Here is a 25,634-nt window from a genome sequence, read left to right on the forward strand (position 1 = left end):
AGACCACCACCTGCTTCTCTATACCCCTCAACACCTACAGCTGTATCATGCCTATAACACAGAAACAGCTCCAAACACTATAGCCCTTCCCTGGGAGATGGTGGGCAGGGCTTAGATGGGGGAGAGGATTCAGAATACTTCAATCTACTCCTGTAGTATACCAGCTGTTCCCCTTGCCTGTTCCATGGCTATGAGAAGACCACCACCTGCTTCTCTATACCCCTCAACGCCTACAGCTTACCCACGTCCGGAAAGGAAACCACTGTATCATGCCAGCTAAAACATGACGAAACACGGCTTTTGAGCGGGGAGACAAGGCAGGGTGTCAGTTTATAACTTTAAAGGAGAGAGAGAGAGAGAGAGAGAGAGAGAGAGAGAGAGAGAGAGAGAGAGAGAGAGAGAGAGAGAGAGAGAGAGAGAGAGAGAGAGAGAGAGAGAGAGAGAGAGTTGACAGGTGAACACAAAGAAGAAGAAAAGGGAGATGAAGAAGCAGGAGCTAGGAGGAGGAGGAAGAGGGAGGATGAAGGACGAGGAGGAGGAATAGGAGAAAAAAGAAGAAAAAGGAAGAAGAGGAATAAGTAAACGAAAGTATGATAAAGATGAAAATAGAGCGAGAGCGAGAGCCTGCATGGGCTAGAGAGAGAGAGACAGACAGACAGACAGACAGATAGATAGATAGATAGATAGATGAATAGATAAAGGGATTGGCCACAAGACACACACACACACAGACACACACACACACACACACAGTACTACTACTACTACTACTACTACTACTGTTACCACTAGGACCAGGAGGAGGAGGACCTATACGAAGCGATCCAAAGCGATACAGGTGAAAAGAAGAAAGAAGAAGAAGAAAAGGAAACAGAAACGGAGAAAAAAGAAGAAGAAAAAGAAGAAAAGGAAGAATTCATCTCTCCAACGGGTCACCTGTACAGCAAGAGCAAGAGCAAGAGCATCTCCCTTGGTCTTGGTCTTGGTCTTGGTTCGTTGTCAGCTGATATTACGCGGGAAGGGACGGCAAGGCAGGCAGCGGGAAGGGTCGGGGACATGTAAACAGAGGAGCCGAGGCGCGGACATCACACACCGCCCTCGTGATTCCCTCCCTGGATCACAAAGACCAACCAGACACTCAATCTCAAAGCTGGGCTGAAGAATGGCCTCCTTGCTCCCCTCAGAGGTGGCCCGCCTGGTGCTCGGTAAGGGTAAAGTGTTGAGGTGGGGGCTGACATTGCTTGCTCCAGCCTTGAGAATTTAAATGCCACCAGTAAACGTTTTATACATGTTCCAAACGTTTTTATGTCTCGTTTTGCACTGTCACAATCACATGGCTTCTGATATTCGCCTTGTCTTGTAATGCCAGAAGGTTAAGTATGGAATGTACACAGGATCACAGAAGTGGGTATAAGTATTGTAAGTAATTAAGTGTGTCTCCCTCTGACCGTTAGACTTCCGGATTCCGTTACATATATTTTTTGTTTCTTGTAATTCCAGAAGGTTAAGTTTAGTATGCAATGTACACAGGATCACAAAAGTGGGTATAAGTATTGAAAGTAATTAAGTGTCTCCGTCCGACCGTTAGACTTCCTGATTCCATTACATATATTTTTTGTTTCTCGTGTATTTCCAGAAGGTTAAGTTAAGTATGCAATGTACGCATACAAAAAAAAATATGTAACAATGCGGAAACCTAACGGTTGGAGGGAGACACTTAATTACCGTACTTACAATACTTATACCTACTTTTGTGATTCTGGGTATATTCCATACTTAACTTAACCTCCAGGCATTACACATTGACAAGCTGGAGAGGGTACCGAGGAGGGGGAATGTTGGTAGGAGTGGTAGTGGTGGTGGTGGGTTAAAAATAGTGGTATTGGTGGTGGTAAAATGGGTGGTGATGTTGGTGGTGTTGCTGGCTCACCTGCCTTGTGAGGACAGGCTCTCCAGACTAGGGGTAAGCTTCACCACCAGAGGAAAGAAGGGCTAGGGGTGGCTGTCAAGTCCATAGGTAGACTAGGAGTTGCTTTCACAGTCGTTTTGTTTGTTTTGATCATTACCATTGAGCAGTGATCGTTGCTATAGTATTTCCACATGAAACTGGCTGATGGGGTAGTTGCGGCTGCGGGGTTAACCTAGCCCCGCACCTTACCACACACTCTCAACACCTCTCACTTCCTCCGCAGCCGCCACTACCCCATCGGCCAGTTTCACGTGGAATTACTATAGCGGCGATCGCTGCTATTGGTAACGATCAAAACAAACAAAATTGACTGTGAAAGCGGCCCTAGGTTAGGTATGGTAGGTTAGGTTAGGTCAGGTTGTTACATTAGAATAAGTTTGGTTGGTTTTGTAATTTTTTTTTTTTTTTTTTTTTTTTTTTTAATAGATATGTGTGATATTTTTCGCACTGTGCCATTGTTGTCATTGGTGGGGGAGCAGGTTATGTCGGTGAGCCGTGGGTTGACGCCACCCACAATGGTGCCGGTTCCGACACGCTTCATAGCTATTTTCATACCAGTAGTTGTTTTGATCTCTACACTATTTCCTATTGGTTTCTGGGAGGTTTCAAGATTTGTAGAATATAGTAATACCTCGGTGTACGAGTGCCTTAGTTTATGAGTATTTTGATTTTCGAGCAAAAGAAAATCACTTTTCCAACAGCGTTGGCGGTAGGCACAACCGCCAACTTCAACTTCTCTGGGTGTGCGTCACACACGACCAAGGTCTGTTGCCCGTATTCACAATGTAAACAACCAGTCACCCTGTATCCCCATGGTGCTGTTTGTGATAGTAAGGGCTGTTGTGGCTTGGGCTGCTGTTACTCAAATTATGGACTTGTTGCCACAGTTAAATGGAAGGAAGAAGCAGTCATGGATACAATCAGGGCTTCAAACACAGGACAGGAGTGTTTGCCCAAACCAACAACGGTAAGGCGTACGAGCAACTGCAGTTGCTCCTAGCTCCAAAGGTTGGAGGAAAATGCCCAGTGTGACACTCCCTTCAGTCCATGCTTTACACTCGCAGAGGTAGCACCTGCGCGCTCGTGTCCGCTTACATTTGTGCTCTAGCGTGCGATCTTTGTGTTTTCAGCACTATATTATTACTATATATTATTTTTATATTATACAATGTTATTCATATTTAAATTATAATAGTTTTTTTTTTTTTTTTTTTACGTGTCAGCCTTTAGCGCTGGTAGGCTTCCTTGAGGGGCCTGGATGGTAGTCAACCCCAGCCCATCATGGCACAGGCAAGTGTTTTATAGTGGCGCCATCTTTTCTTGGCTCATGCTGCCCCCCGGAACTCATTCTTGATTCAGTTGGATGGTTTCTTCTACAGTCCGGGTTGATGGGTGGTTTTTAGGACAGCATGTGGGTAGTCTTAGGCCACTCGGTGGTGACTGAAAAATCCCTGGCGGTAGCGTGGGGATTCAAACTCACATCGTCCATCACGCGGTGAATGTGGAGCCCGCACGCTAACCACTCAGCCATTGTCATTGCTATTTGTTAGTAAATTACTTTCATTCTGTATAAAATAACATGTAAAGTGATTTTTATGTTTTTAGGTATTTTTATGAGATATGGGACACATAAGTGGGATTCACATTAATTTAAAAGGTGAAATTCATTTTTGTTTACGATTTTTATTTATTTTTTATTTGCAATCAAAATTCCGGAACGAATTAAACTCGTAAACCGAGGTATGACTGTTCTTACTCATGTTATTAATACATTTTCTTTCCACAGGATATGTGGAAGAAAACAAGTGTGAGAAAACATCAGCAAAACTTCAAGAAGAACTTCCTGTACTGGCGGAATGTGCCCTGCAGAGGAGAAAGGGGCGCAAGGTGCCCTTACGGGTGGGGAGCCAGAATTTGGAGGACATGCTAGCCGACTACTCTGCTTCAAAGGATTATGGTAAGGCCAAGGCTCAGTTTGTCATATATATATTGTGTTAGCTACTTCACAAATGTTATATGCAAATAAGTTATATACACACTAAGAACCTGTCCATGCATCTCTCTTGTAAAGCCACATACTCAGTACCGAAAAGTACGTCCTGGTTCTGTCACTTGTTGGAAGCTCTGCATTGATGATGATGCCAGATTTTACCTGCTGTTGACATATCCTCACACCTGCCATACAGACACACATACCAACCCTCCCAGAACATCACAAACTGTACTTATCATTTACAAAACTTGGACTGGTATATTTATCACTCACTGTATGTATTTTTACAATAATTCTGTAGTTCTTATATGCACATCATGTTACTGTACATTTATTCTGTTGTGCAATGTTTCAGTGCTGGAGAGTGTGCAAAACTACTCCTCCACCCTCAAAGAACTCCCTCGCTCCGGCTCCCTGCTCAGCCAGGTCCAGGCGCTGGTGGCCATCATCATTAATAACAAAGATGCAATCAAGCAGGTGTGTGAAATATTCTCTCTCTCTATCTATCTATCTATCTGAAAATTCCTTTGATCTTGATTATTTTCGAGCTTCTCATTTCATAAACACCTTGCTGCTATAATGTCTAACGCAACGTTTGAGTCAACTAAATATTTTTATTTTTATTTATTTCTTCACTTTTTTCAGAATAAGGCAACCCTTGGACCAATAAAGAATTACAAGCAGCAGAGGAGGATGGTAAGACTTCAGAATGACCTCCGAATGAGAACTCACAACGCACAGTGCCACACCTCACAGCAACTAGATGGTGAGCAAACCCTCGCTGAAACTCGTTCTACTCACCAATTTTAGTTTATCTTACCAGTGTTTGAAAAGAATATATTAATGTAAAATAATTTATATTTTTTATATATTGGCACTTGTGAACACTCGTTACAAATTTTCAGAGGTACAAATAAACCCGTGTGTAATGTAATGCTTCACCCTCCACTTCTAGCTGCAAGGGAGAGCAGTATTATCAAATGATTTGCTCCTACCAAGGAGTCCAGAGGTTATGGAGAGACAATTCTGTGTGAAAAGTTGAGGACAGGATTCATAACTATTTAATATCATTGGCATGGTGTTGTTCTGTCAGCAACACTAACCACCATAAACACTTCCTTTAACCAAGTGGTGATTCACAGACCAGCTCAGTGCCACTCCCGCAGAAGACTTGCCAGGCTCCTCACACCGAGACTCAGGCTATGTGGAGCATGCTGGTGACCACTGCGGGGAGAGGTACAGGCTGAGGAGCCACAGCCACCCCTCCGGTAGCCTTCCTAGTGCCTCCCACTCTGGCCATGATGTGGAGGAGGCCAGACAGGACTCCTTTGGTGGGGACTCCACATCCATGTCCTTGATGCAGGATTTAGATACAAGCCATCAAAGGAGAAAAGGGTGTGGCAGACATACATTGTTGGATGTTTAAGAAAATTTTGTTTTAATGGCAACACATTTGCTATTCATTGTCTTATGATTTATGTTACTAGATGTAAAGGCCTTTTTAATTGCCCAGGAAAACATGTTTTGTGTAACATCATTTTTGTCATTTTCAGCATTGTCAAGAGAAGGAATCAGAGTGCTGAACAGACCCCCGTGAAGATGAGTCCTGGCCTTGATAATGAAGCCAATTTTGAGGTCAGATTTGGAATGTATTTCTTGACATATCTTGATGGGGTCATGGGGTTATGGTAGTGCTGGATAGCATTGCATTAAATGCCTTGTGTTATTGGTGACATTGGTGTGTTTTCCCTCACAGAAAATTCTGAAGAACCTCTATGAAAATACAGCCCTACACGAGAAGATAGCAGAAAACATAAACCGTGGCCTGAGCACCCAGTGTAAGTTGGGACATGTCCCTGGCGAGGTTGATGAGGACAACAACAGCCTCTCCTTCAGCAGTGCCAAGAAGGGCAGGGATTGCAGCAGCAGCAGCATAGATGGGAGAGAGAGGAATTGTGGTGTTGTGGAGCCGGTGCCTGGGACCAGTGGTGGCGGGGACGCAGCTTTCTTGAAGGAGTTTGAGCACATTGTCACCGGCATCATCTCTGAGACTACATCAGACCCAGTGTTTGAGTGTCTCATTGATGAAGTCTTTGGTAAGGCACACTTTGAATTAAGAAGTGTATGAGCTGTAAAATGTTGATATTCATGGATAAATAGCTCCTCATGGATATAGAAATACTAGCACAAATAATTTTTCTATCTTAGAAGAAGTTGGTGTGATATCAGATATTTTGTTTATTTCTCATAGTAAAATAAAATTGCCTAAATCATAGAAAGTTTAGATGGCTTTTTTTTTTCTACATCTTTCTGAATCTTTTCAGCTTTCTTTACTGTCACTTTTCAGGATGTAGCTCACCTCAGTCTGGTATCTCTAAAGGTGATGATGGCTCAGCTGGCTTTGGTCAAGGCAGCACACCGGAACCTGCCAGTGGACCTTCAAGACTCCTGTCCACCCCAGTTCCTCCCCCTCCACCAAGCAGCACTCCGTCATCCCATTCACTCCTCCCCATCGCTCAAACCGTACCCCCCCACCAGTCACCAGTCACGTGCCATCAAAGCCCAGCACACAACCTTTCCACGCCACACATCCACATGTCACCAGTCAATGACACTTCACCTTGCTTGTCACCGACCAGTGAAAGTCATGTCCATCATGCTCCCATGCCCTCATTTTCACCTGGATCCCACCCAACCTCCAGCTTGTGTAAACCATTTCCTTCATTACCGTCACCAAAGAAAATTGATATGTGGGCCAATAGAAACTTATCTCATGAAAACATGCAAGTTGCTAAAGATAAAACCCAAACTTTGAGCTCCTTAAGAGATACCGTGCAGGAGTCCCTTCAGAATGCCTCTTCAGACAGCATGAGAGAAGACATGTCAAGTTCTTGGTCCTCATCAGTCAGGTTTGTTAATCTCAGTTCAGGTTGTTATTTGTTAATCTCACCTCAAGTTGTTAGCTGTTTGTTCATTCTTAGCTTGCTATTACTTTGATCAAATGTTACTTCTATCTCTGCTCTGCATAATCTTGAATATATTCATTTACCATTCTTATCAGTCACGACTTTGGTTGGATTTTCAGGTTAGAGAGTGGCAGTTCTTGTTTGACCAAACATACAGTTGCTGCTGCACCCTCCCTGAGCTGTAACCAGAAGTCTCCTCCACTCAGAGAGGGTAACGATGGGAGCAAAACAACCTCTTTTTCACCTCCTGCAACACGGCTTAGCAGAAGAAAGAAAAGTAAGCAGAACTGTAGCACAAAAAGTAAAGAAGATGAAAATAATCTAGGAGAACAATTGCTCAAGGAGTTTGCTGATTTTCAGTCCTCAAGGTCAGACAAAGTTGATGGATGTGAGGAGAGTGGGAAGTTAAGGAGTGATGATCAAAGTGAGGCACCAGAAGAAGCAAACCTAACACCCATTGAATTACCAACAGAGAAAGAAACTGCCAATGACCAGGAAGGTGAAGGTAATCTTAAGGTGCCAAGCAAAGAGTCTACACCCACCTCTCAGCCCAGACATGAAACACAAATAGCAGGACTTGAAAACACTAACCTAGAGCAGGCATGTCAAGGTGCCCCTGTAGGTGGTGAGGATGCTCATGCTGGGGACGAGGGCCACAGTGGTACAGGGCAAGTGGAGATGGAAATGGAAACTCAGACTGCTGTAGAACCAGAGACAGAACCAGCAATAAGTTCGGAGGCTTTGGCTGTTAATGTTTGCCACAGTGATAGCAAGCTGAAAGAAGTAAACAAGGAAGTACAGTATAATAATGAAAGTCATGCATTGAAACTGAACTCTGCTCCTGTGCCACTAGTTAGAAGCAACACCATACCAGGACTTGTTCCCTCCGTGAGCTCATCCGAGGAGAACACTTACACCATCACAGAGCTTGCTCCTGCCGCCCCCCTGGATCTAACGTCACTTGTGTCATCAATGTGTTCAGTCGATGGATATGACATCAGCTACCCAGACCCCACACATGCCAGTGCTGCCTCATGGAGTGCTCAGACTCCCAGCTCATCTGTGGTCCAGAGTGCAAATGTCTGGGATCCTACAGAGGTCACTCAACACAGCCTTGTCCAGCAAGATACTGATGCCCAGAGGAACGTGGAAAGCCAGCCTAAGCCACTCACCGTGTTCCTGCCACCAGTAGCAACCAGAAAGGAAGCTGAGAAACAATTGATGAACTTCGTTAATGAAGGTGAGTTCATTTATTTATTACACAAAGCCATCATTCCAACACCAGTGATGACAGTTGACATTTATGCTTTGTTTGTGGGTGGGTGGGCAGGGAAGGGAAAGCTATGTTACTTGATATCCCACAGGCAGCTTGTCTTCCTAAATTTCTCATTATGACCTCTCTTTTCCCTAGTGTCCCTGCTGCTTGTGTGTGTGTGTGTGTGTAATGTGTGTGTGTGTGTGTGTGTGTTTTGCAGCTCCCCATTTCCCTGTGTGATCTTTCCTTCTTGAGTTTTGATAGATCTGATAATCCAGGCAGTGAATGAAAAGTAAGAAACAAAGATGAAAATTAATTTCATGATTTCAGGTGGCTTTAAGACCATGAACATCCCAACATTCACTGCGCCTCTGTCTCACAGCATCACTGCCAACAAGCTCACCGGAAATGAAATCCAGTTCCATACAACGTCTGCTTGTAAGTCAGTAGATCCTTAGAAGTACCAGTGTGAGTGAGTTTAAGGAATGTATTGAACTCCCATGAATTCATTAAAGGAAGAGAGGACCATAGTGGTATTAACCCGGTAGCAACGACGGGTCAAATTTGTGGCTTTACCGTGTACCAGCGACGGGCCAAATTTTTGCCATGATATAAACCCTCCCCCCAAAATAGATGATGCATAAAATGATCACAAATGCATTGATATATATTATGAAATGGCTTGTGTGAGTGACGATTTTTTCTCATTAATTCACTTAGAGGAGCATATAAGAAACATGATCCCGCAGCTACCGGGTTAACCCCTTCACTACGGCCGGGCCAAAACAGTGCCCCACGCCGTATCCAACATCACCCCGCGTGCCAAATTTCAAATGTCGCTATTGAATATAACAAGTTTTCAGCCATAAACTCAACATAATCATCATGTATTATATATATGAAAACATGCAGAATTAAATGATGCATATAAAGAAACATAAATTAATTGATAATTTTGAGATGTAAGCATAAATAGAGAGATAAAATAACTCATATATTGGGTAAAGCGAGCCAGGAGGCTGTATGCGCATCCTCGGATATGGTACGGGGCACACAAGGACGCAGTATACGCGTCCTTGTGTTGAAGGGAGTAAACTAGCCTCCGGGGTCTTTCCTTATAAAGGCTCAGATATTTATAGCTTGAAATGCTATTTAGTAGTCTTTGCAGGTGTCTAGATGTGATGATGAGGAAGAATATTTACTCAGTTATCTTATTTATGCATGATGCTACAGAATTTCTTTGACTTTTTTCCATCGTAGTATTATTGCTAGAAATTCTACGCAGTGATCATGAAGGAAGCTGTTTACCTAAAAGTCCCTTTGTATTGTGTAGCTCCAGGACTATTTTTTTCCAGACCCAGGAAGGCTGATGCATACTATAGCCCCCAAGATGGCCTCCTCCTACCCTCTGTCACAAGGCCCTGCAGGTAAGCCTTTACAGAGACTATCCTGACAGGCAGAAACTATTGGTGATATGTATTGTGTCATGCATTTTCCTGAACTCAGCACATGCACAAGTTCACATTTCTTACATGTCCAATACTCCATCTATTTATCTATATCGGAACTTCCCTCCAGGGGGTGTCAGAAGTGTCTCCATCTCTCCCTGTTCTGGCACTCCCTCTCAGCACATTCAATCCTGCTACTTTCATTGATTCACTTTATAGGTGGTCTTCCCCTGACACCCCCTCCCTCAATCCTTCCCTCATACACTCTCTTCACACATTAATTCTCCCCCATCTCTCCCTGTTCTGGCACTCCCTCTCAGCACATTCAATCCTGCTACTTCAAACTTTCGCACTCCAGTACTCACTCACCTTATTGATTCACTTCAGAGGTGGTCTTCCCCTGACACCCCCTCCCTCAGTCCTTCCCTCATACACTTCCCGAATTCATTCTCCCCCAATCTCATCACGTGTCCAAACCATCTCAGTGCACCACGCTTCACCCACTCCACACTCCACTCCTTTCGCTGTCGCACCCATACCAAACCGCTCATACACGCTTTCATTACTTTCTCCATCCCATCCTGATGCACCTCTTATATAACTCTTATGTAACTTATTTCCACTGCACATATTTTCGATTGTTTCAGATGGAACTGAGAAAGTGAGCAGATTTACAACCTACACGCTGGCTAACAACATAACATTCACGGTGCCGGAGGTCGCCACACTCGCGGATGGTCCGGAAAACAAAGGCGCCAAGGGAAAAGGCTCAAGAAAGACCTCAGCAAAGAAAAAAACAAAAAACAGTTCCAATAACACTGGATCAAATGAATCTAAACCTAAGAAAACCAGACCAACTAAGTCTACATCAAAGAAAAATGGACCAAATAAGTCTCCAACAAAGAAAACTGTATCTAAAAAGTCTGCACCGAAGAAAACAGGATCAAATAAGTCTAAAGCAAAGAAAACTACGTCAAAGAAGAGTGCATCCAAGGAAGGGGAATCAGGCTTGACCACCCCACAGGAAGTAACACCAGGAGCTGCTGCGGAAAGTGTAAAACCTAAAAGTAGTGCAACAAAGAAAACTCAAGAGACCAAAACTAATAAAGGTAAGAAAGCAACACCAAAGAAAAGGCAGAAGACCAAAAATAAGTCTGAGGCTAAGAAGCCGTCACAAAGGAGCAGAAAGTCCTCCAAAGAGAATCAGGAGTCAGAGGCAAACATGAGCGACAACAACATAATCTCGGTGGCTCTTTCGTTTGCCCTGAACTCTGTCACCCCTAAGAAGAATGAATCCCTGCCTGAGGAGCCACCTACTGGAGAGACTTCGCATGATGGTGCATCAGGCACAGGGGTCAGTGCAGAGAGTGTAGAGGGAGTCACTGCCGAGACTAAAATTGTCACAAGAGAGGAAGCTGGCAGTGGCGACCCGAGTCTTTCAGCAACAGGGGGAGTTAGCGGTGAGCATACTCTCTCCAGAACAGGGCTAGCTAGTAGTGAGCCTGATGACATGGCAGCAGCTACTTCAGATAGTCAGGGTAGTCCTGGGGAAGCCAGTTGCTCCATGAAGAACAGTGGTAATGAAGTGGTACAAGCCAGCAGTACAGAGCACATTGCTGGCAACACAGCTCCACAGAGCACCAGTAAACAGAAACAGGTATCCAGGAAGTTTAACTCTGGTAGATCACCCCAGTTGAAAGCACTCCTGGAGTTGTCAAGAAGCCTCTCTCCATCAAAAAGAGCACTTGCCTTGAAGGAATCCTCTCAGTCAGAGGAAAGTCCATGCATAAGAACGCTGCACATGCGAGGGAGTCAGAGCACCCCAAGTCGTAAAAACAGCCACATCAGGGTGCTGGACTTCACCACACCACAGAAACGTAGTGCATTCACAAGGTCACCACGAAGAGCTGTTACCAACTTAAAGTTTTCGCCGCCTGCAGGCCTGAGGTTCCAAAGAAATTCTAGAAAATTTTCTCAGAATCCTGCAGCAAAACCAGAAGCCTTGAAAAAGATTGCTGAGGAAGAGAGTGCAGTGACAAAGACTATAGACAAAGAGCATGCAGTAAGTGATAAGGGGAAGCTAAGGGCAGGGACGTCATCACCAAGGAAATCATCACCCAGAGGTTCACGGATTTCTCCCTGTGTCAGACCAAGAAGTGATGACAGAAAGTCTGATACTAAATGTAGTAATTCAAGACAGACGTCAGTGGGTTCTCTGAGTAAGGTTGACTTTCTGGATCCCAAACACTCTTCCCTGCTTCTGAGCGAGGACGAGGAGAACATTGTCCTGCACCTGGAGGGGGAAGACAGTTTGAGCTCCTGTGGGAAATCGCCTGCATCGGAAAGTGGCAGCGTACATCTTTTTGATCTTCCCCGAGTTGATTCTCAGGGCTTTAACTTCAACATGATCACCAATGACCCAAATTCAGACTCTCTTGAAGATGAATTACCCGATCTTATGGGAACCTTTGCAGTCTCAGACATCGTTCAGCATTCAGGAGCAAGACCAAAACAGATGGAGACACCAAGTAAAGCAGCAGCAACCATTCCATCCATTTCCTTGAGCCCAGTGTGCCTTGAGCCTCCCACTCCAATCTTACCAAGTGAGCAGAAAAGTAACTCCAATACTTGTGATGACCTCCACACTCCCGTCCCCATGGTTGTGCCCAATGTAACCAGGACTCCTCTCATCAAAGACTACCCCCAGGGGCCTTACTCCAGCAGCTCAGTGTGTTCTTCTTACTATATGCCTTCAGAACGATCTTTTACAGAATCTGAAGATTCTCCCAATAAACTAGACACTCTTGAGGAAAATGCAGAAATTGAGGAGCTGGACTCTCTTGTTTCTAGTTCAGAGAATGATTCAGAGCTGAATAATACTGTCAAGTATGCTGGTTCAGCTAAGAGTTCCAAGCAGAAGAGTGGCCCTGGCCATGGGGCTAAGAATGATGTGGCTAAATCTACCCCCAAAAGGAGTCCCGCTAAATTGCCCGGGAAGGAGATGGGGGAGTTGATAGAGCAAGAAATGTTAAGATTATTCTCTGGACAGGAATCCAGTAGCCCCACAAAAGAGCCTGACCAGGTTGATACTCCAAGCTTAAAATGTTCTGCCTCAAGTGACTCAAATTCTAGGGACTCATCAAAAGGTAAGCAAGGAAAGAAGAGAAGAATGCCTTCTATGAAATACCAGATTCTTGTTGACTCAACCTGCTCAGAAGATGAAACAGATGTCAGAAGTGAAAACAGATTACCAAGTGTCAGTTCAAGTAAAAGGAGATCAAATGAAGTGCCAGCAGCAAGGCTGAAACTCAAGAAGGGCTCAAGAAACCATTGTGGAAAAGCAGATGAGAAGGAAGTGGAACAAGCTCAAGGGGAAAAGCCAACATCAGATTTGAAAGAAGTGGAGAGTAGTATATCGGAGAGTCGGAGAAAGACCTCAGAAATGGAAAATACAGATGACAGCATGACAAGAACTCCTCGGAAGAAAATGACCTCCATATCAGAGAAGACAGAAAACAGGGTGATGAAAAAGAGTCCGAAGAGAAAACTTTTAACCCTGGAATCAAAGGAGGCAGAAAACAGCAAGACAGAATCTCAGAGGGAAAGAGAAACCTCGGGGTCAAAGGGAACGGAAACTCCAAGAAAGAGACAGTCACTTGATTTAGAAGAGGCAGAAACTTCAGAGAAAAAACTGTCCCTGGAATTAGAAGAGGCAGAAAGTAGCAAGGCAGAAACACCAGAAAACAGACTGTCCTTGGAATTAGAAGAGGCAGAAAGTAGCAAGGCAGAAACACCAGAAAACAGACTGTCCTTGGAATTAGAAGAGGCAGAAAGTAGCAAGGCAGAAACACCAGAAAACAGACTGTCTTTGGAATTAGAAAAGGCAGAAAGTAGCAAGGCAGAAACACCAGAAAACAGACTGTCTTTGGAATTAGAAAAGGCAGAAAGTAGCAAGGCAGAAACTCCAGAGAACAGACTGTTTTTGGAATCCGAGGAGGCAGAAAGCAGTAGTGCCGAGACTCCAGAAAAAAGACTGTACTTGGAATCAGAAGAAACAGAAAGCAGTGATTCAGAAACTCCAGAAAAGAGGACGTCCTTGGAATCAGAGAAGGCAGCAAGCAGCAAGGCCGAAACTACAGGGAAACGACTGTCCTTGGAATCAGAGAAGGCAGCAAGCAGCAAGCCCGAAACTACAGGGAAACAACTGTCCTTGGAATCAGAGAAGGCAGCAAGCAGCAAGGCCGAAACTACAGGGAAACGACTGTCCTTGGAATCAGAGAAGGCAGCAAGCAGCAAGCCCGAAACTACAGGGAAACAACTGTCCTTGGAATCAGAAGAGGCAAAAAATAGCAAGACAGAGACTCCAGGACTGCAGTTAGGATCAGAGGAGGCAGACACCAAGATGACAGTGACTCCAAGGGAAAGAGTAGCCTTACCCTCTGATGTCTCTCCAAAAAGAAATGTAAAGAAAGGAAAATTGACTTCCCATGATGAAAAAAGAGATTCTCCTTTGTATGTGAGGAAGCTGAGTGCAGGGGGTCAAGCCAAAGAAAAGGAAGAGGCGGCTGAAAGAAATCCCGTCACCAAACCATTGCCGGTGCCTCCGTCAGAAAGTGTCACCGATAAAGCACAGTGTGAAGGGAGCAAAAAAATCATATATACCATTGAAGATGTCTTTGGTTCAGATGTAAGTAGCTCAGATGACTCTAACCTGAAAAGTCCCTCCAGTAAAGAGAATGACTCAGACTCAGGAGACAGCTTTTCCAGTAAGCCCTCCACGCCAGTAGAAGGTGAAGTGCATGTTGCTGAGGAAGAGAATCAGACCACTTTGAGGAGAAGCAACAGGTCAACAAGAAACCGAGGCGTATCACGTTTCCAGTCGGCCGAAGTCTTACGTGTGCAACGAAAGCCATTTGGAGTTGGAAGAGGCCGAGCCAATGGGCGTCAGGCAGCTCCGAGAGGGAGAGGGCGGAGAGGTGGAACTGTACACATTGAGGAGGTGGTGATAGAGGCGATCTTTGGCACTAGTGACTTAAGCTCAAAGGAAACAACCCCTGATGGCAGTGAAGTTGCAGTTCGGCCTAAAATCAAAAGAGGTCTGGGAGCAAGGAGACCTGGAGGTGGGAGGGCCAGAGGGAGAAGCAGATCATTGATAGACAGTCCTGAATCCCCTGACGAAGGAGCACAGAAGGAAGGGAGGAAGTCTGCAAGTGCTCCAGTGTACAACATTTCTGATTCTTCATCATCACCAGAAGCTTCAGATAAGTCTAGGGAGGATGAGGAACATGAAGCTGCATCTGAACTAGACACAAACAAGAAAGGCAAGGATGGTAAGAGCCTTGAGCTGCAGCAAAATGAGGGCCATGAATTACAGCAAAGTGAGGGCCATGAATTACAGCAAAATGAAGACCATGGATTACAGGAAAATGAAGGCCATGAATTACAGCAAAATGAAGACCATGGATTACAGGAAAATGAAGGCCATGGATTACAGCAAAATGAAGACCATGAATTACAGCAAAATGAAGACCATGGATTACAGCAAAATGAAGACCATGGATTACAGGAAAATGAAGACCATGAATTACAGCAAAATGTGGGCCATGAATTACAGCAAAAGAAAATTAGTAAGTTATCTTTGAATTGGACCCTTAAACCACAGCAAAGCAAGACCCAAGCACTGCAACAAACTAAGGACCATGAATCTCCACAGACTGAGGACCATGAATCTCCACAAACTGAGGAAAGTAATTCAGCTCAAAATAAGGCCCAAAAATTACGACCACCAATCCAAAAGCCATTCTCCTGCTGGGGTGGAGGCATGAAGACCCCAAATTCTTCTGAGGATAGTAATTCAGCTCAAAATAAGGCCCAAGAATTACGACCACCAATCCAAAAGCCATTCTCCTGCTGGGGTGGAGGCATGAAGACGCCCAATTTTTCTGCTGTTAGGAACCACACAACCTTAAAACCAAAGAACTTTAGGATTCTCTGGTCATCAAACTCGAAAGAATCCGGAACCTCTGTGAGTGTCAAGACCATTAATGTAGGGGACCACAGCACTGAGGACCAGCCACATGAGTCAAGTTCTCAGTGTCACCAGCTCCCACAAGAGGATAACTCATTGCATTCAGAGGTTAAAGTTGTGAAGGAGAAGCAATGTGAATCTACTCAGCCTCAGCCCCAGACCAAAGCCACACCTGGGAGTGAACATGAAAAGAGACAGCTGCCTGCATCCACATCCCAGCCTCATCTCCCACAAGAGGATAACTCATTGCATTCAGAGGTTAAAGTTGTGAAGGAGAAGCAATGTGAATCTACTCAGCCTGAGCCCCAGAACAAAGCTACACCTGGGAGTGAACATGAAAAGGGACAGCTGCCTGCATCCACATCTCGGCCTCATCTCCCACAAGAGGAAAGGGCCAGACATGACAAGAAACAGACATTTGAACCCATCTCTCAGCCCCTCAAGACCCCAAAGAGTGTACAAACAGGGAGTGAGGAAATAAAGAAACACTCATCTGCATCAAGTAACCAGACCTCGCAACTTACAAGTAACACTCCAGTTGTGGGAAAAGAAATAAAGAAACAATCGTCTTCATCATCTAATCAGGCCTCTCAACCTAAGAGAAAGAACACAGTGGATGGAAGCAAAAAAACGATGGAATGGCCAACTTCATCTACTCAAACTTCTAAACCAAAGAACAGCAGCAGCACCAAATCAGAAGGGAAAGAAGGCATGAAGAACCCAATCCTATCCACCACTGAGACTTCACTGCTCAAACAAAAGAACAACAACTCAAATGAAGAAGTTGCAAAAGAGAAGAATAGCTCATCCACCCATCTGGCTCCACAGCTCAAAAGGAAGAGAAGTACCTCAAGGGAAGAAGGTGCAGAAGAGAAGCTGAGTTCATCCTCCCATCAGGCATCTCACCCCAAGAAGGGCAAGTCCAAAAGAAATAATAACCCATGTAGCAGGGAAGAAGGCATGGAAGGAAAGCCAAGCCCATCCCTGCCTCAGCCTCTTCAGCCCCAGAAGAAGAGAGAAACACCCACACAGAGGAGTCCACAGTCCCAGGGTTGTGCCAGGTTGATCGTCTTCACAGGGCCATCACCCAACATCTCCCTGCACCGACTACGAGAGGAGGGAGACCTGGGCCAAGTGATCAATGTCACACCAAGGCTACACTTAAAGGAAAAAAGAAAAAGTCCTAAAGTTCCTCAAGGTAAGTTTATTGCTTTCTTCTCTTATGAAACTGAGTAGCATTTTTGTAGTGGCATACCGTATGTCATGTAACCTGGTGTGGAAAGTCTTTTAGGGAGGGACTCACAGACTTGGCATCATTGCTTGGGTGAAGGTCTGGAAAGAATACAAAATCAGGTTCCTGTATTTTAGAACAAGTTAAGAATATGCCAATGAGCGCTCAAGACCAGCACCAAGCAGTGATGCCAGGTCAAGAGTCCCTCCCCAGAGAAAAATCCGCACCACAGACTACAGTACACTTTCTTTGAAACCTTTCATTCTTGCATTGATGTTAAATTTATAGTTTACTGGATAACACTGCTGTGAGTTTTATCTCTGATTGATATATTTACTATTGGGAGATAAGTCACAAAATTCCATTAAATGGTAAATAATTCTGAAAAATTACGAATTGTCACTGTACCGTCATTTTCACCAATGAACTTCCATTTTTTGTGACTGTGAATTCAAATTCTTAGAACAAAATGCTTTTATAATCTATTTATTTAACTAAAAAGTTTATCTCTCCCGGCAGATAAAATAAATAGTGCTGCAAAGTCTTCATCAAAACGGAAGAGGGCCGCCAAGAGCACTCCAGAAGCTGCGGTGGAACAGGAAAGTGTCCTAAAGCCTTCACCGAGGAAGAGGAGTCTGACCTCCAGTTCCAGACATGAAGGAGACCGTCATGGCCCGCAGGCATCTCCTCTGCCCACGTCATTAACACCTGACTGCCGAACTGGAATGGCTAAACTTAATGCTGACTCTACCAAGAGTAAGAACGTGGGTAATGATCCACAGTCCTCTTTACAAGCAAGACTCAAACAGGCAAATGAAGGCAGATCCTCAAAAAAAGTTAAAGGCAAAAATATAACTCAAGCTTCTGGAAAGGAAAGAATTTCTTCTGCTAACAAGTCTTTCACCTTGGTCCCTTCCGGTCGTCATGAGACTGAAAAAACTAGTAAAGCTCATAAAGGAACCCATGACAGTGCAAAAACTTCCTCTAAAAACTGTGGTACAAAGACTGATGTCCCCCCTGCAGAAATGAGCTCTCCTGTTAGGACAGTATCAAGTCACAGTGATGCAGAAGAAAACTCCAAGGAGCACTGCCTCATGACCTACACTGCCTTGCCTTCAACACCTGAGAAAAAGGTGGGACGAATTTGCCATTCCATCGTCAAAGAAGGGAAGGCCATGGTAGCCTTTCCCTCGCCCTCAAAGCCACACTCGGTATTACCTAACTTGATGATTCCTCAGCGTAGTTTGTTCAGGGACCAAACGGACACGGCTGAACAACCTCAAAGTTTTAGCAGCACTTCTTGTTCTCTCCAGGGCAAATCTGGAGGTGAGGGGAATCAGGGATCAAGGAGAATGTTTGATGATTATTCACAACTTAACTTCAGTAATAAGATTGTTATGAATGATGCTGCTGAAAACCTACACCAAGGAGAGAGGAAAACAGCAAAATGTAACCTGATTAGAAAAACGAAGGAAAGCATTTCAATCAATAGTGTTGGAGGTGATCACCACGGCCCCCAAAATGAAGAGGGGTCTAAGAATTCAGATATTCTGCAAGGTACTGCAAATGAACGAATGCTAACCGACCTCAGAGAATTTACTAATGTTCGTCAGGAAGATTATATTGTGCATGGAAGCCAAAGCTCTTCACACTTCACAGGTGATGATGATGAGGAAAAAGTGGAGGAAGAAGAAGACAGTGACGTCCTGAGGATTGAAGAGCACTCTGAAAATGAGTATGAGGACGTTGAAGTGATTTCCAAAATAGAGCTGCAGTTTAGTAACATGATTGACATTTTCTCCTTAAACCTTGATCATGAAAAGGAAATACAAAGCAAACAGCACACGCCTTCCCCACCAACAACAAAGCAAAAGAAGAAAGAGAAGAGTTCCACATCCCCAAGAAGAAAAACACCAGCACAGGGCACTCGGAAAGCACCCACAAAGAGTTACCTCACACCAGTCACTCCTAAGAGACCTCTCGCCAGGAAGAGAAGGAGCAGTGGGGCCACACCTGGATGCCATGCGCTGACAGAGAAAGGCAGGACAAAGGTGGGAAGGGCCAGCATTCAGTCACTCACTTCCCATAAATTTCAAAGCTCAACCGAGGAAGAAGCCGGGTGTTATGCTGGGCGGAGTCGGCCAGTGGAGAGGAAAAGGGAGAGCCACACCTCTACTGAGAAGAGACGAAGGATCACCCCAATAAGGATCGGGGATGTGGAGTCTCGGGGAAAAGTCGGAACTCCCAAAGAACCTCACTGGGGCCATAACAGAGGCGGCGCAGGAGTCCATTGGGAGACGTGAGTGTTCAGTGTTGTGGTAACTTTGTGCTGGTGGTGGAGGGAATGCAATTTTTATTTACATTATTCATCCATTTTCCTTCATCATCATCATCGTTTAACGTCCATTTATTCCCTATGGTGGGGTTGGGCGGGATATGAGCCTCCTCCACTGTTGCCGGTCCATCTTTGGTGCCATCACATGCTCATAGGTTCTCTCAATAAGAAAGAATTAATCCGGTAGCTGCGGGGGTCATGTTTCTTAAAGGCCCTTCTTAGCGAGAAAAATGAGAAAAAATTATCACTCACACAAACCATTTCATAATATATATCAACCCATTTGTGATCAGTTTATGCATCATCTGTTTTGGGAGGGTTTGTATCATGGCAAAAATTTGGCCCGTCACTGGTACACGGTAGAGCCACAAATTTGGCCCATCGCTGGTACACGGTAAAGCCACAAATTTGGCCCGTCGCTGCTACCGGGTTAAACCTTCCTTATTGAGAGAAGCTATGTCTTGATGGATGACTGAAAGTTTAGTTTATGTCACAGTTATAAATTGATGTTTGATGTATGTATATAGAACGTATCATTTCCAATAAGTATTTTCCAATTGCTTATGAATTTCCTGAATGAACTGGTGCTATGGTAAAGTACATAACATTATTATTATTGTATTATAGTTTTGTTAGTTTTTTTGTTATGCATTAGAAACTGTGGAGGATAATCTTGCATTAGGATTACAGTTGTGAGAAGTGACCGACCTTGTTTTTCCACAGGACGGAGGGGAGAGGAAGTGCCTGGGGTCAACTGGAAAGATTCGGAGGTGAGTTGGTCCCCTAATGTTTTGGTGCCTAACCCAAGAAGCAGTGTGTGTATAGCCCTTTAGTTTAGGTGCATAACCCTATCAGCAGTGTTGTATAGTTCTTGAGTTTAAAGCTCCTCTGAGAATTTTAAGTGAAGTTTGATTAAGCCAAAGAGGAACAGAAGGCATATTCCTCTTCCTGTATGTCTTGAGCAGACCCCTGACCTCTTATCTGAAGTTAAACATTTGTCTCTGGGTGTCACCAACCACCAGAGGTAGTGACCCTTTCAGTCAACCATGTTGCATTACCTTTATTCCAGGTTAAGCAGAGATAGTCTTCATCTCCTCTAGGTAAAGGAGCGAGATATTCAGTCTTCCTTCCCAAAGAGACCTTTTCTTCATTCCCTCCATGTTGTAGATATTTTTCCCATTCTTCAGGGTCAAAGAGGTGTATTTTTCCCTTTCTTTCAAGTCAGTGAGACATTTATCCTCTCTAAGGTTAAGGAGACATTTTTTCCTAATTTCCAGGTCGAGGAGGTCTGAGTGAACGTAGTGTCAGCTCACTCTCCAGTATCAGTCCTGGACGCCTTTTGATCTCTGAGTCTCCTAGAGGGCCTGACTCCTCTCCAGCAGCCCTGTCAGACTTTGCAGCCCCCATCAACCACACATTGCCCAGCTTGCCCCTAACAACAGTCCCTGCCACCACCACACCCCCCAAGACAAGACCTGTGACAGCCCCAGCCTCCCCCATGTCCAGCACTGCCTCTTGGGTGTCTTCAGGCGACCCAAGGCTAGAGAGGCAGGGGACTAACTCACAGACATACATCATTGAGTCAGAAGCATCAAGGGAAGTAGGGGAGGACAACTTTCTAGGAAGGTGAGAAAGTCGAGTTATGAATTTCGTATCATATTTTCAGTCACAGGAGAACTTAAGTGGTGTTCTCATTTGTGATTCAGAAATTTCCACTATTCAGATATAGGTAGCCTTTGTTATAAATATATTTTTTTTAGCCATATTTACTTTATTTGAACCCCCCCCAAAAAATTACATGCAGTATATGCAGTATTTGTAAAGCAAGGTTTGCTCATACCAAACTAATAAATTCCATTGAAATAACATGATTTTGCACAAAAAATGATGTTGTGTAGTTTTTTTTTGCTACCTATCACATATTAAATTGACATCCTACTGTACTTTGATAAAACAGAAGAATGCTAAATGACCACAGCTCCCCCTTCAGACAGCGCAAAGCCCGACATATGGCACAGGAGCTCCACAGAGGCGGCATCTTGGAAATCGCCCGCAGCCCCGACAAGCAACTGGCCATCATGACGAGCCATCTGCAGGTGAGGCAGCGTGTGTGGGAGGTGGCGTTCAGGGGGTCTCAGGTGCCACTTGAACATATATTGAATAACACATGTTGCTATTTTAACTTTTCCCTATTGACGATATGCTAAATGTCTTTTCCTTGACAGGGAGGGAGTCTACACATGAGTGAGGAGAGCCTGCTGAGTTTGCCTCGCACCCCCCCCACCCCAGGCAAGCATCTCTTCATCCCTCCTCCTCCAAGCCTTCCTGGAATCTTCTCAAACAGCAGCAGCAGCAGCAGCTACTTCCACTCACAATCGAGGCAGGACTCCATCAACCTCCCACCGAAGAAGCGAAGGGAGTTGGTCTTCACCTCTGACCAAGTAAGTAAAGCTCATTTCAGACACGTGATTTTAATTTTGTTGTCCATCACTTCTTGCAACCATAGTACTTGTCTCCTTGTCTCTGGGTATTAACCACCTCACTTAAGGGTGCTGAGGTATACCAAAGATGCAGGCTCATAGACAATTCATATTAAAACATCAATCTTTCATGAGAACTGATTCATGACTGTTTTATGGTATATCATTTGAAAGCTAAAAGACCATCAAAGATGAGCTCCGAGAGGGCATCATGAGCCAAGCAAGATGGCGTCACTATAAACACATGCCAGCACCATAATGAGCTGGGGCCGACCACCAGACCCCACCGAGAAAGCCTACCCCAGCCATAGGCTAAACGTGAAAAAGAAAGAAAAAAAAGAGTACCAGTACATACAAATTTACTCACATTCCTATGTAATAATAATAATCAGAGTCAAATAAGACATCGTATCATATATGATCTTTACCTAGAAAACAAATATATGTTTTCTGAAACTATGCCAGCCAAAGTAACAGTGTGGACCTGTGGCATCAATAGGCATGTTTTTATATTGCTGACGGATGGGTTGACATTGACAGGTATGTCATCGTACGGTATCGGAGGGGTTCCTTTTTTGAATGGGCAATGTCTGTATTAGGTTGCTTCTAGAAGTAATTATAAACTAAAATTCAATCAGCTATTATAAGCGCATAAAAAAAATTGAATAAAATGCAATGTTTTTAACTTTTCAGGGGAAACCACAGGAATTTTCTAAGGATAGCAACATTTGAAAGTTCCTCAACTCTGTGTGTCGCCATGAAGGTCTGTTGGAGGGGAAGTGGCTGCTGAGACTCAGTGTTCCTCCCAATTCTTCAGCACAGGACCCTGCCTCCTGCCAGATGTCTCTTCCTGAAGTAACCATCTGTGAATTCAAAACTCATTTTATGGTTATGAGAATAAAAAGAGGCTCAGTCGAGATTCCTGGTCACCAGGAATCTCTGAGAAATATACCAGGCACCAGGCACCAGGACCTTGTGCCACCACCGTACATATGCTGGTATATTTCTCAGAGAATAAACCACACAGAAACTAAACCCCAGAAAAATGGGCTAAAATATTTTGCCAAAACCTTTTGCTGTCAGTGAGTATTTACCATTGAACACTTTGAGAGTTGTCTCATGCACTGAGTGGTGGTGTGAGTGTAAGTCAAACAAGCCTGGTTAAAACCACACATGATTCCAAGCCTCACAGATGAGGTTTGAGACTAAAATCATCTTGCTTGTGATAGCCAGCATGCGTGTGGCTGTTTTGAGCTACCGTAATCTTGAAGTACCTGAGTTGGTGAACAACGTGAGCTGCATCCAAATCTGAGGATAGTAATAATGATCCAGTGAGTGAAGACAAGTTATGGACAAAATGGTTTTCTTTAATTAGAATGGAATCATACAATTCTGTTGTTATATTGATACATTATTTGCATCTCTGCATCACTATGGATAATCTAAGTTATGAAAATTATTGACTTGATAAAAAAATGAAAAAAAAAAAGGCAGCGTAACTTGTTTTTTCTTTGCTTGTGTAAAAGTTTTGATTTTGTTACTGTGTTGGTGAATCATGGGAGGCATAGCTTGGCTCAGGCGTGTTTCTAATGGTTAACTTTATAATTTCTCTCATTATGTCAGCTTGTCACAGGTCAAGCTTTTATGTAGCAGCTTATGTTCAATTAAGTGTGCAGGGAAAATGCTTAATTACATCATGTTTGTTGTATCTTTTAATATTTTATATCCTCATGCTGCAATGTTAAAAGAAATTGTAAAGTTGTAAGCCCCTTTTTTAAATTTTTTGATAATACATTTGTAGATCTTCAAATAGTGAAATGGTTGTACTTTAGTTTGATGAATGACTTGTGTAGCGAGGACACGTTTGCTTGAGTCCTCAGTCCTCCATAAAGGATTGAATTATAAGTGAAATTGGACATCAGTATTGAGCTGCCAGGAAATAGTCATCAGTGTTGCCTTGATGTGAGTGTGTTAAAGTAAATTTTCATCATCATCATCAAGTTGCCCCATTTCCAGGATGAAGAGTCAGAATTGCCTTTGCCAGGTATTCATATAATAGTGTAGATTAAATATTGCATGACGAATAGAAAAAAAATATCAAGATCGTGACCGAAAACAAAACTTTCTTCTACTAAACAGCCATGACTTAATGTAGTAATGTAATGACTGTTGTTAATGTAGACCTAAGTACTAAAGTAAAGGGTTAAGGATGCCAGATTCAAGACATACTATAGGGAAAGTTGACCCGTGATTACAGACAGTTCAAGTGTGTTTTCTTCCCCTGGTGTCATGTCGGAGTCCCTTGACCTGCTCCCTAGGTTTACGTTAAGGAGAAGCAGCTGTACTCTGATAATTTATTGCAGTCTGGCTTTCAGATGTTACCTGATAAATGTTTTGTACTGAATTTTACTATGTAGTTGGTATAAGGAAGCTCATTGCCAATAGAACCAAAGATTATTTTTTTACAGAAATCTGTTGTAAGTTTAACTGCTTTGTACATATAGTATATAAGGTTACCTATTTGTGGGTGGGTGGTGTGAGTGGGGGGAGTGCGTTATCATACTTACTTTCATAATTTCTATACCTAAGTTGTGGCATATTTTCTGGTCCCTGTGATATGAATGCGTGTAACTTATGATGGTTAGAAAGTCTTCCCATGGTGCTGCTCTTACCCCTCTCCTGTGTTTCCCAGTGTCCTTAGCAGTCACAAAAATATCTCATTGGACAGTATTGGATTTACATTTTTCCTTCTGTCTTCAGATTTGCTTCACCCTCTGAATGCTGCCACCAAACATTGTCTCATAACTGACCCGTCACTATATATACAGTCTGCTCCACTCTCATGGATTATTATCTGTGAAGAACTATATAATGAGTTGCCACTACAATGTCTGGATCTGGATGATGCGCAGGGCACCCATCAGGTGCATAACACACATATAATCTTATTCTGTTTACTTTTCCTATGACTGGAAGCTATAAAACTCAACTTTTTAAGGGCAGTGTTTTGTTTTAGGCATAGGTTCAAAGTACAAACTTTTGAGTAATCTTCCGTCATTTATACAGCATGTTGGTTAAATCCATCCAGTGTTTTTGACATGTTCATTTTTATGACTGGTGTGATAGTATTCCTCAAACCTTCCTTATTGGGTGATTTTGTATTTACTTTCAACCATTCATGGTCATCGTGTATGTCTGTATTTACCTTGTTTATACAGTTGTAGTTTTAAGAATTTAAGTTGCTCATTAATCTGCCTCTAAATCCCTATTTATTCATTTTTTTCTTTATTCATGAATGTTCCTTGCCTGAATCACTTCTGGATGTAGGCCAATAGTTGCCAAGAGTTTTATAATGGATTCTGAATTTCTTGACATCTTGAGTTTATTAACCAGCCATTGTTCAAAACTTCTCAGTCAACTTTTTCTTTATACATAATTGAGGAATGCCTCTGTCTCTCAAGTGTTGGAAGGTTTAGTATTTCAACCTCTCCTCACATGGTGAAGGTCTGTGGATTTGGTAGGATTCTTGATGCTACTCTTTGCATCCGCTAACCGCGCATTTTATCCCAGGAGCTCTTGGAAGGATGTCCTTTCATTGAAGTAGTGTGCCTTCAATTGTGTGTGTGTGTGTGTGTGTGTGTGTGCGTGTGTGTGTGTTGGTTTGCAAAGTGTACAGAAGTCGATCTGATGCTCACAATATCCTGTTTCAGTTTCTTCTTTTATTCAGTTGACTTTTAAAAAGAAAAAATGTTTATATTCTATTATTTTTGTAAGGTCATTTCAGATGTTATTCAGTATGTTAAATTTTTGACAAAGTCATTATTGGCATGTATTGGGATTTTCATAATTTTTGTAGCATATGTTCGGCAGGTGCATAAGGTAACCTAAGTACTGTTTTGTATGACTCATAAAATATTTTTATCACAAAA

The 25,634-nt window shown here is 43.4% G+C and overlaps 1 protein-coding gene across 7 annotated transcripts; it reads left to right on the top strand.

The window, feature by feature from the left end:
• The first annotated feature begins 787 nt into the window (after nt 1–787).
• LOC126981424 (uncharacterized) lies at nt 788–25,634 on the top strand. 7 transcript variants are annotated; one of them, XM_050832437.1, is made up of 19 exons: nt 788–1,205; nt 3,756–3,926; nt 4,318–4,439; nt 4,608–4,728; nt 5,105–5,357; nt 5,516–5,597; nt 5,719–6,058; nt 6,310–6,871; nt 7,048–8,168; nt 8,514–8,621; nt 9,539–9,610; nt 10,279–13,799; nt 13,857–16,857; nt 17,410–19,189; nt 19,949–19,995; nt 20,503–20,851; nt 21,183–21,321; nt 21,451–21,666; nt 22,399–25,634. In XM_050832437.1, exons 1-19 carry the CDS (start codon nt 1,163–1,165, stop codon nt 22,435–22,437), a joined length of 12,087 nt encoding a protein of 4,028 aa, XP_050688394.1. In that variant the 5' UTR covers nt 788–1,162; the 3' UTR covers nt 22,438–25,634. The 7 variants fall into 7 exon arrangements, with proteins under 7 accessions (XP_050688394.1, XP_050688393.1, XP_050688395.1 ...); XM_050832438.1 differs by having other exon boundaries at nt 789–1,205; nt 10,279–15,767; nt 15,918–16,857; XM_050832439.1 differs by having other exon boundaries at nt 789–1,205; nt 7,048–7,205; nt 7,401–8,168; nt 10,279–16,857.

Source organism: Eriocheir sinensis, chromosome 48 (genome assembly GCF_024679095.1).
Source record: "Eriocheir sinensis breed Jianghai 21 chromosome 48, ASM2467909v1, whole genome shotgun sequence".
NCBI lineage: Eukaryota > Metazoa > Arthropoda > Malacostraca > Decapoda > Varunidae > Eriocheir > Eriocheir sinensis.